The sequence below is a fragment of the Macaca nemestrina genome, chromosome 13, assembly GCF_043159975.1.
Source record: "Macaca nemestrina isolate mMacNem1 chromosome 13, mMacNem.hap1, whole genome shotgun sequence".
Lineage (NCBI taxonomy): Eukaryota > Metazoa > Chordata > Mammalia > Primates > Cercopithecidae > Macaca > Macaca nemestrina.
Genome location: NC_092137.1, coordinates 27,144,856 through 27,154,982, shown reverse-complemented (window position 1 = coordinate 27,154,982; position 10,127 = coordinate 27,144,856). Strand labels below are relative to the sequence as shown.

Here is a 10,127-nt window from a genome sequence, read left to right as displayed (position 1 = left end):
GCTCTGCCGCCCAGGCTGGAGTGCAGTGGCCGGATCTCAGCTCACTGCAAGCTCCGCCTCCCGGGTTCACGCCATTCTCCTGCCTCAGCCTCCCGAGTAGCTGGGACTACAGGCGCCCGCCACCGCGCCCGGCTAGTTTTTTGTATTTTTTAGTAGAGACGGGGTTTCACCGTGTTAGCCAGGATGGTCTCGATCTCCTGACCTCGTGATCCGCCCATCTCGGCCTCCCAAAGTGCTGGGATTACAGGCTTGAGCCACCGCGCCCGGCCAAGCAGGGACCTTTTCTGCATGAATCCTATCACCACCTGTCGTTCACCTTCACCAGCTCTGTGTTTGCAGGACCACCTTGTGGACACCGGCCTGTTTCCTGAGAAGCTGAGGAATGGTGTGCTGGAGTACAGCAGAGACAAGGAGGCCATAACTCTGGCTGGCACAGCCCATCAGGGGAGCAGCCCACCCTGTGTCCTCCAGGAGACCTCCCTGTGATATTGACTCAGGACTCCGCCTCTGTCCTCACTGTGCCAGGCACTCCCCCTCAACCCAAGTCCTCTGTCTCTGGACCAAGTAGAGCTGTCTCAGTACAGGGGTGAGCCGGCGGGCAGGCCAGGGGCTTTCCTAGACCATCGACAAGCTATTCTAGAGTTGATGTTCTCATAATTTTTGTTCTCAGGACCCCTTTACATTCTTAAAAAAAGTACGACCCTGAAGAGCTTTTGCTTATGTGGGTTATATCTATCCATAACCATCACATTATAAATTAAAATAGAGAATTTTAAAAATATTTATTTTAAAATAACACTAATTGATGAACCCATTTTATGTGAACATATATAAAATTTTTATGCAATATTATTGTTTTCCATATAAGAAGAAAATATTTAGTGAGAATGGCAGTGCTTTACAGTTTTTGAAAATATCTTTAATGTCTGTTGTAGTAGACAGCTGGAGTCTCTTATCTGCTTCTTCACTCCATTCGTTGCAATATCACATGTCATGTGGCTCCTGGAAAATTCCACTACACTCTTGAGAGAGTGCGAGTAAAAAATATAAGTAACTTATTTTTTGTTTGTTTGTTTGAGAGAGGGTCTCACTCCTGTTGCCCAAGCTGGAGTGCTGTGGTGAGAAGTGGTAAGAACACCATTCACTGCAGCCTTGACCTCCCAGGCTCAGGTGATTCTCCATCTCAGCTTCTCGAGTAGCTGGGACTACATGTGTGCACCACCAAGCCCAGCTAATTTTTTGTTTCATTTTGTTTTTATTTTTTGAGATGGAGTCTTTCTCTTTCACCTAGGCTGGAGTGCAGTGGTACGATCTCGGCTCACCGCAACCTTTGCCTCCGGGGTTCAAGCGATTCTCCTGCCTCAGCCTCCTGAGTAGCTGGAACTACAGATGCCCACCACCATGCCCGGCTAATTGTTCTGTATTTTTGGTAGAGACGGGGTTTCACCTATTGCCCAGGCTGGGCTCAAACTCCTGACCTCAAGCGATCTGCCCTCCTCAGCCTCCCAAAGTGTTGGGATTACAGGCGTGAGCCACCATGCCCACCTTGTTTTGTTTTTTTGAGATGGAGTCTCGCTCTGTCACCCAGGCCAGAGTGCAGTGGTGCGATCTTGGCTCACTGCAACCTCTGCCTCCTGGGTTCAAGCGATTCTCATGCCTCAGCCTCCCAGTAGCTGGGATTACAGCTACCACCACATCTGGCCAATTTTTCTATTTTTAGTAGAGACAGGGTTTTGCCACGTTGCCCAGGCTGGTTTTGAACTCCTGGGTTCAAGAGATCCACTCGCCTCCGCCTTCCAAAGTGCTGGATTACAGGTGCAAGCCACCGTGTGCGGCCTAAAAATATAAAACTATCAAAGTAGTTTTGGCCACTTAGACCACCTTAAGGGCCTCAGAGACTCCCAGGGTTCCTAGACCATACTTTGAATACCTCTGAGCTGGAGCAGGAGTTAGCAAACTTCTATTAAGGGCCAGAAAGTAAATATTTTAGGCTTTTCAGTCTCTAGTGCAGCTATTTGACTCTGCAATGCTATCAGAAAGGCAGCCATAAATAACATGTAAACACTTGGGTGTGGATGCGTTCCAATAAAACTTTATTTACAAAAGTACACGGGGGGCTGGGTTTGGCCTACTGGCCATAGTTTGCCTACCTTGATCTAGAATACAATAAGCGTTTAGGGGCCCTAGGTTTAGAGCTCATGCCACCAAAGGGAGAGGACAGTGCCACCTGACTCACCCTAGCCAGGCTCCTCCCAGAGGAAGAGAAAAAGAGTCTCAGAGAAAGCTAGATCCTCTACTTCTCCAGTTCCCAATTTGGTAAAATCCAGTGTCCACTGTATTACTTAGAAATCACCGGGCCAGCTCTGCTTCTCCCACAGCCCCATCTTTTTTTTTTTTTTAGATGGAGTTTCACTCTTGTCACCCAGGCTGGAGTGCAATGGCATGATCTCAGCTCAATGCAACCTCCACCTCCTGGGATCAAGCGATTCTCCTGCCTCAGCCTCCCGAGCAGCTGGGATTATAGGTATGTGCCACCATGCCCAGCTAATTTCATATTTTTAGTAGAGACATATTTCCATGCCCAGCTAATTTCATATTTTTAGTAGAGACAGGGTTTCACCACGTTGGTCAGGCTGGTCTTGAACTCCTGACCTCAGATGATCCGCCCCCTTGGCCTCCCAAAGTGCTGGGATTACAGGCATCAGCCACCACACTCAGCCCCACAGCCCCATCGAAGCCTCCACCCTGCCATCCTGTTCCTCAGAAAGCACATGCTCTGTGGAGGGAGCCAGCAGGGAAGTCTTGTTCCCCACCTCTACCTCCATCCCAGTCCCAAGTCCTGGGGATGGGGCAGGTGGTACAGGAAGACCAAGTGGGCCAGGCCAGTCCCCTGTGGAGCAGCTGAGCCTCCAACTCCTGAGCCAGGCCACCCTAGTGTCATTTGTCATCCATACTCAAATGTTTTCATCCATATTTTATTTTACTTCTTTTTTTTGTTTTCTTTTTTTTCCTAGATGGAGTCTTTCTCTTCGCCCAGGCTGGAGTGCAGTGGCGCGATCTTGGCTCACTGCAATCTGCCTCCCGGGTTCAAGCAATTCTCCTGCCTCAGCCTCCCAAGTAGCTAGGATTACGGGTGCCCACCATGACATCTGGCAAATTTTTGTATTTTTAGTAGAGAAGGGTTTTCATCATGTTGGCAAGGCTGGTCTCGAACTCCTGACCTCATGATCTGCCCGCCTCGGCCTCCCAAAGTGCTGGGATTACAGGCATGAGCCACCGAACTGGGCCGTGTTTTTCTTTCTCGCTGCAGAGACAAAGGGGCTACTCCTGGTTCTGGTTCATTGGCGAATCCAAGTCCTGACATGTCTCAAGGGCATTACTGTGCTTGTCAGGGAGGGAGGGCCCAGTCCATCCTCTGGTTATACCCATTCATCCCCTTGGCTCACCCTGCCCTCTTCCAGGCCTCTTTGCTTGCTGGCCTGATGGGGCTGGGTCTCTGTGGCTGGAGGAGATGGCCTCTGCCCTGCCCCCCACGACTGTCCTGGGCACAAATGAGAACAGCTTTGCCTGGAAAGGGCCCAAGACAGCCTGAGACACTTGTTGTGATGGGACCCGCCTCCTGCAGCCCTCCACCTGCGTCATCCTTCCTGTGCCCTCCTTGTCTCCACCAGGGCCATGCAGTCGCTCCAGAGGGCTCTAATGTTACTAAGCAAAGGCCTGAGTCTGAGCAGGGCAGGGTGGGGCAAGCTCCAACCCAAAGTCTACTCTATCATCAGGGGAAGTTCTATGCTATCCGAAGAACCCCGACACACCCCCCAAGCCAATTTCCCTTCATCCCCAGGACAACAGTGTGCCACCAACTGAGGAGGAAATGTATCTGCTTCTCATCCTACCACCTCTGTGAACTCAACCAGGGAGATACTGCTGTTTGGCTTTAAAAATAGTACATTCTAGCTGGACTTTTATGGTCTTGTGAAGAACACTGTGCTCACGCCCTCCCACACCTGGCCTCTGCCCCTGCCTGGCCCTGTGCAGCTGCCCACATCAGCTCTGCACAAGTTTTCCAGGGTCCCTCTGTGGAGATTTGGTTCAAGGCAGATTTATGAGTTCAGCCTTGGCCGAGGCCTTCTCCCCATGGCTCCCGGCCACATTCCAGCTGTTCTCCCACATCCCAGGCAGCTCGGGGCTGGAATGTTCTGTGTCTCTTTTTCTACCTCTACCACAAGTGGCTCAGTTGCACCCCCAGCCCTATTTCAGCTCTGCCCTGGCCAGCCCTATGGAGGTACAGGGTCCTGTCATGCCAGAACCCAGACCCCAACCATTCCCAGCCTGCCTAGAGCTCACTTACATTCATGATGACAACAATGGTGTGTGTCTAAGGATAACCTTGTTGGGACTCTAGTTGGTCATGCCCATTCCCTCTCACTCTGAAGGGCTGAAATTTAACCGAAAGGTAATTTGTTCCCTGTCTGGACTTCAGGTGCAAGGTTTGAGGCTATATCTGATCTGGAAAATTATTTTCAGTGTGTGTAGATTCTATGATTAGTTCTCAAGTTATTTCTTTAGGGCCAGAGATGATGCCTGCAATCCCAGCACTTTAGGAGGCTGAGGTGGGAGGATCACTTGAGGCCAGGGGTTCAAGGCCAGCCTAGGCAACATATCAAGACCCCATCTCTACATAAAAAGAAGAAGAAAAGAGTGGAAGAGTGCAGGAGCCAAGAGAGAGAGAAAATGTAGTGGTGAGGGGCAGCTTCTAGAGAGGCCCATACTACAGATACTACAGAGGCAAGAATCCTGAATTCCCCACTATCTCTCTAACATCAGGTAAGCATCTCATGATGCCGTTAGAAAGCACATTCCCTTCTTCAGTTTTCTTCTGGCTGTGTGACCCAGCCCAGATCTGTTTACACTTGCAGCTACCAAGAGCCTATCTGGTCACCTGGCTTTCCCATCAGCACCTGGGGCTGGTGCCATCCCAGGCCCCTCCCTCTGCACCTGTCTTCGCTATCTGCAGAGGGTTTGTAGAAACCTTAGGGGAAGAAAGTTAGGATGGTTCCCTAGCTCAACTTTGAGCCCAATTATACCTCTTTCTCTCCCACTTCCCAGTAGCTGTCACAGAAGAGCCATAGGGAAGTCCCCTCTTGGGGACCAAGGAGGAGGCTCTCCATCCTATGCCCCTCTGGGTACTGTCCGTCACAGAAGTGTTACTGTTTCTCTTGGTCTGCATGCTGGAACTTGGGAGCTGAGTCTGAATCAAGTCTGATGGCTGAGAATCAGAGTGAAGACAGGTGGGGGCTGGCAGAAAATCCAGGTCCCTAAGCATGAATCACAGTCTAGGAGAAAAGGCAAGTGTGATAATTATTTGTCACCAAGAGCTGGTGAGAGTGGCATGGCAGAAAAGAGAGCATCTGCCTCTCCAGGGACTTGGGATCCCACCTCTACGTCTCTTGTTCTTTGGCTGGGGGTGCTTGCTGTGGTGGAGTCAAGATCAGAGTACCCCAGGCCTCCAGCATAGAGACGAGATCGCATCGGCCACTTCTGCAAGACAGAGATTGAGAAGTGAGAAATGCTGCTCTTGCAGCCCGTCGTAGTCCAGGATCCTTGACACCCAAAACCCAGCCTTCTCCAGCATCCCTCCCTGATACCTTCCCCAGCCATCACTGCTCTGATCAGGGTCATCCTCATGTACAGCCCCACACGTTTTCCTGATCACCCAGAGCCTGGATGAGAGACACAGGAGGAGCCATCTGAGGGAGAGGGCCCCAAAAATAGCAGCCCTCTGTTGGGAGGGAGGTGAACAGAAGATCAGGTGGCCTGGGCAGAGCTGGCAACAGCCAGAGGCTGGGCAATGGGCAGAGCAGCAGAGCCAGGAAAAACTCCAAGCTGGGCCCTCCAAGGATTGCCCATCTTTCCAGCAGAAGCATGAGCAGTCCCAGAATGTACCAGGTTGACTGCCCTGAGGTCGCTCTCCTCTTCACAACCTCTCCACCTGGGGGCTGAGGGAGCTACTTCCTGGCCAACTGCTCCACCCTGTGGATGTGCTGGAGTGCTGGACCTAACCGGGCCCTCCTTGGTTCATCCTTCAGCTTAGCTGTTGATCACCTACTACAAGCAAGGGCCTTGCCTTGGTCACTATTTTACAGCTAAGGAAACTACTATACCACGCCAGGACCCTGCACCACCACTGACATTTCAGAGTTCCCCCACTTAGTCTCAAATTCGCACATTTTAGCTATATTTGCATTGAAGAAAAAAAATCAAGTTGCAAGACATTTCAGAACTATGACATTTAGGGGAAAGAGATGGTGAAAAGTATCATAAAAATAAAGTTGAGAGGTGAGAGGATCACTTGAGCTTAGAGTTTGAGACCAGCCTGTGGAACAAAGTGAGACACCGTCTCTACAAAAAAAAAAAAAAAAAAAGAAGGCCAGGTGTGGTGGCATGCGCTTGTAGTCCCAGCTACTGGGGAAGCTGAGGTGGGAGGATTCCTTGAGCCCAGGAGTTTGAGGTTACAGTAAGCTATGATTGCACTACTGCACTCTAGCATGGGTGACAGTGAGACCCTGTCCCAAAAATAAGTAAGTAAATAAATAAATAGCTGGGTGTGGTGGCTCACACCTGTAATCCCAGCACTTTGGGAGGCCGAAGTGGGTGGATCACCTGAGGTCGGGAGTTTGAGACCAACCTGGGAAACGTGGTGAAATGCTGTCTCTACTGAAAATACAAAAATTAGCTGGGTGTGGTGGTACATGCCTATAATCCCACCTACTCAGGAGGCTGAGGCAGGAGAATCACTTGAACCGGGAGGCTGAGGTTGCAGTAAGCCGAGATTGCACCACTGCACTCCAGCCTTAGCAACAGAGTGAAACTCTGTCTCAAAAAAATAATAGTAAATAAATAAATAAATAAATAAGTTGATACCACTGCAATGTTATCCTCAGAGGGCAAAGATGACCCTTCCTTTTTAACACAGTGCACTCTTCACCTCCTTATGGCGCTGTCCCTGTAGTCTGTTTAGTGGCTATGAGCATGGGGTCTGAAGTCAGACACCCCTGGGTTCAAACAGCGTTCAGCCTCATAACCTCCCTAAGCTCAGTTTCCTCATCTGTAAAGTAATCCTCATTTGGCTTTTGCATGGATTAAAAGACAAAAATACACTAACGTACTTAACCCAGCTCCTGGCCTATCTTTAGCACTCAACTGTTAGCTGTTATTGCAAAGATGATTAATGTTCATTAGACTTTCCATTTTGTACCTTGGAAGAGAAGTAAGGCTCATGTTAGCTTCTATTTTACGTGTAACAAAACTGAGGTTGAGAAAAGCTAGGTTGCAGTCTGGCAAGCAGTGCACACCTTCCCTGTACTGCTCCCTGCTAACTCCCCCAGCTTGGTTGCTTCTAGAATGATGGTCCCTCAGACCATTGTTCTCCTGGAGGGCAGATCTCTCCTGCAACAGAAGCCCAGAAAGCACCAAGGCAGGCACAATGGGGTGAAGCTGCATGGGGATCTAGGACTCTCCTTGGTACAATTTCCTTTCCTAGGACCCAGACTTGGAACCTGCTCTTTTTTTCCCCATGACTCTAAGAACCCCAGAGTCTTTCCCTCCTCTTCAAGGAGGTACATTCCCATGAAGTCATTTCCAGCCACCACCCCATGAGAAACCCAGGGTCAGCGCAGCCCCAAGGGCCAGCCTTGGCTCCTCTCTCTCTGAGACAGCAGAAGAAATTGGCCCCGATGTCAGTTCTGCGCAAGGCAGGGAGCCCAAGACCAAAGTCCCCCTCATTCCAATCCCTTTCTCCAAGGCCCTGGGCATTAAGATCTGCCTCTCAAGTCCCAGGGCTTGTGACCTACCTTGAGAGGGTGCAAGTAGCGGAGTCCACGCAGGAAGGGTGGCCAGGCGGGGCCAGGCAACTCGTGGCCGAGCGTGCGGGTGAGGTGGGCTATGTAGCTGGCGGCGAGCACCAGCACATCCAACTTGGAGAGCTTGGTGTCGGGCGGCACGGCAGGCAGAGCAGCCTGCAAGGCCAAGAAGGCCTGGCGCAGCGTCCTGACCCGGCTCCGCTCCCGCGCGGCGTTCTCAGGACAGGCCTCACTCTGCACAAAGGGCCCCAGTGAGTGTGTGTGACTTGGACTCCCAACTGCCCTGACTTCTGAGAGCATTTGAGTGAAAGGTCTCCTGCCAGAGTAGGAGGGTGTCTAACAGCAGGCGCCAGAGGGCCTCTGCCCTCCTTTGTCATCTTCAGCCCTGCCCTGTTTCACAGCCGAGGAAGTTGAGAGAAGGCCTGGGCAGGGGTCAGATGGCTGCAGGATGGCAGAGCTTGGCTCAGAACCCAGAGTCCTGTGTTCTCTCTACTACTCCACTCATGCCTCCTCAGAGCCTTTGTCCTAAGCCCAATCTGAATCCTGCTTATCAGAGTGCGCTGGGGCCAGGGGCAGTTCAGAGGCACACCCTGTTTGGGAGGGCTGACCCTTGACCTAGCCAGGTCCTGAGACGACGAGGCTGCTGTGGGAAAGAGGAAAGACACAGAACCGGGGTCAAAGCACAAGGCTGAAGTCCCAGTCCTACCACTGGCTGCTGCTCAGTGACCTTGGGAAATTCACGTCCCTCTTCCTGGCCTCAGTTTCCTCAAGAGAAGTGAGTGAGTGCAGCTCAGAGAGCTCTGATCTATCCCATCCACCCAAAGCATGACACCTTGGAGTCTAAGGGGCCAGTGTCCCCTCTCTTGGGCAGGAACGGTAATACTGAGTGAGGCTCTGCCATCGGAGGTGGCATCTCCCCACCCTCCAACCCCTTCCTCCCTTGGACCCCTCTGCAGGTCCAGGATTTCCTTACCCTGCCAAGAGCCAGGCCCCCAGCCCTGGTCCCTCGAGGGCCAGGGGTAGCTCTGCTCCATCTCTGATTGCTCCAGCTTCTTTCTTCCCACGGGTCCTGCCTTGTCCTGCTGAGGCGGCTCCTCTTCCTGTCAGCGCCTGGCAGCAACCGTGCTTTGGCCTGAGTCTGGCTGTGGCCCACCCCTGGCATGGCTGGCGGCCCTCTGGCCTTCCTCTGTGACATGCCACCCCACTGGGTTATGGGGCTGCAGCCCACAGAGCAGAAACACAGTGCCTGAGGAGGCCCTGGACTCAAGCTAGCTGGCTTAGGCTGGTCATCCAGCCAGTAATGTCTACATCCGAGGAAGCAGGCGCCAACTCAGTCCTGTGTGCTCCCTGCTCTGGGAAAACCGCCCACCAGGCACAGCCCCCGCGAAAAGCCTCCGCCTGCCTCCCAACCCGGCTGAGAGGTGGGGGTGCTGGATGCTGGGAGTGGCCAAGCCTTGGGAGGAGGCCCATGCTGAAGAAGGCAGGAGGATAGTGGGGAAGGGAGCTCCTTTCCGGCCATGCCTAACCTCAACAGTGGTCCTATGGTGGACCTGTGACTTCAGCTTTGGAGCTCTGGTCCATGGAGAAGACTTGAACCTCCTTCCTCTGTCAGAAGGCTGCCTGCATACATCCCTGAAAGGCCTTTCCTCCCCCGCCAATGAACGTGACATTCCAGCCACAGGGTGCGATTTGCCATGCCCTAAATATGCCTCCGATTTCTACTGTGCGTTTACATTTACCTTTCCATGCCCCAGAATACCTTCCTCCAGCTCCACCAGGAGGTACTGCCCATTCTTCAGGTCTCCGCCTTTCATTCATGAAGACCTCTTCAAATCCCGCAGGCCCAGAGTCCATGGGTTCCTTTGTGATTGGTAGGATCACAGCCTGGCTAGTTTCCCAACAGTTCAATGTTCGTAGATTACTGTGTGCCAGGCACTGTGCTAAGCATCTTATTTATTTATCAGAGCAACCTTTTAATAAAAAAAGAGACTCAGTTTAGATGTGTGGGAACTGAGATATTGGGAAGTGAAATAACTTGCCCATTGTCAAATATCTGTTAAGTGGTGGGGTGGGATGAAAACCCAAGCCGTCAGTTGGACTTGGAAGGCTGCCCCTCACCTGATGCTAGCCTGCCTCCCATAGGTTACTCACATGTCTGTCCCTGTGCTAGACATGAGGTCTCTGAAGGCAAGGACCATGGCGTTCCTGAGTTGCATCACATCCTCCAAGAGCTAGCTAGGAGAAGGTGGGCTGAAGGAATCGCGAATC

The 10,127-nt window shown here is 51.9% G+C and overlaps 1 protein-coding gene across 2 annotated transcripts; it reads right to left on the bottom strand.

Moving 5' to 3' along the window:
* Positions 1-1,661: 1,661 nt before the first annotated feature.
* On the bottom strand, positions 1,662-9,680 carry LOC105479761 (transcription factor 23). Of its 2 annotated transcripts, XM_011737996.3 has the most exons (4): positions 8,833-9,680; positions 7,851-8,093; positions 5,437-5,538; positions 1,662-5,333 (listed from the first exon to the last, which is right to left on the bottom strand). In XM_011737996.3, exons 1-4 carry the CDS (start codon positions 9,052-9,054, stop codon positions 5,316-5,318), a joined length of 585 nt encoding a protein of 194 aa, XP_011736298.1. In that variant the 5' UTR covers positions 9,055-9,680; the 3' UTR covers positions 1,662-5,315. The 2 variants fall into 2 exon arrangements, with proteins under 2 accessions (XP_011736298.1, XP_011736297.1); XM_011737995.3 differs by having other exon boundaries at positions 1,663-5,538; positions 8,833-9,667.
* Positions 9,681-10,127: the final 447 nt, after the last annotated feature.

What these genes read in the sequence shown, in the direction of transcription:
- LOC105479761 (XM_011737995.3), bottom strand. Translation starts at nt 9,054, where the DNA reads ATGTCACAGAGGAAGGCCAGAGGGCCGCCAGCCATGCCAGGGGTGGGC. An exon ending in GGGGCCTGGCTCTTGGCAGG is followed by an intron (nt 8,094 to 8,832) that starts GTAAGGAAATCC and finishes CCCTTTGTGCAG; the next exon opens with AGTGAGGCCTGTCCTGAGAA. An exon ending in GCTACTTGCACCCTCTCAAG is followed by an intron (nt 5,539 to 7,850) that starts GTAGGTCACAAG and finishes TCTGTCTTGCAG; the next exon opens with AAGTGGCCGATGCGATCTCG.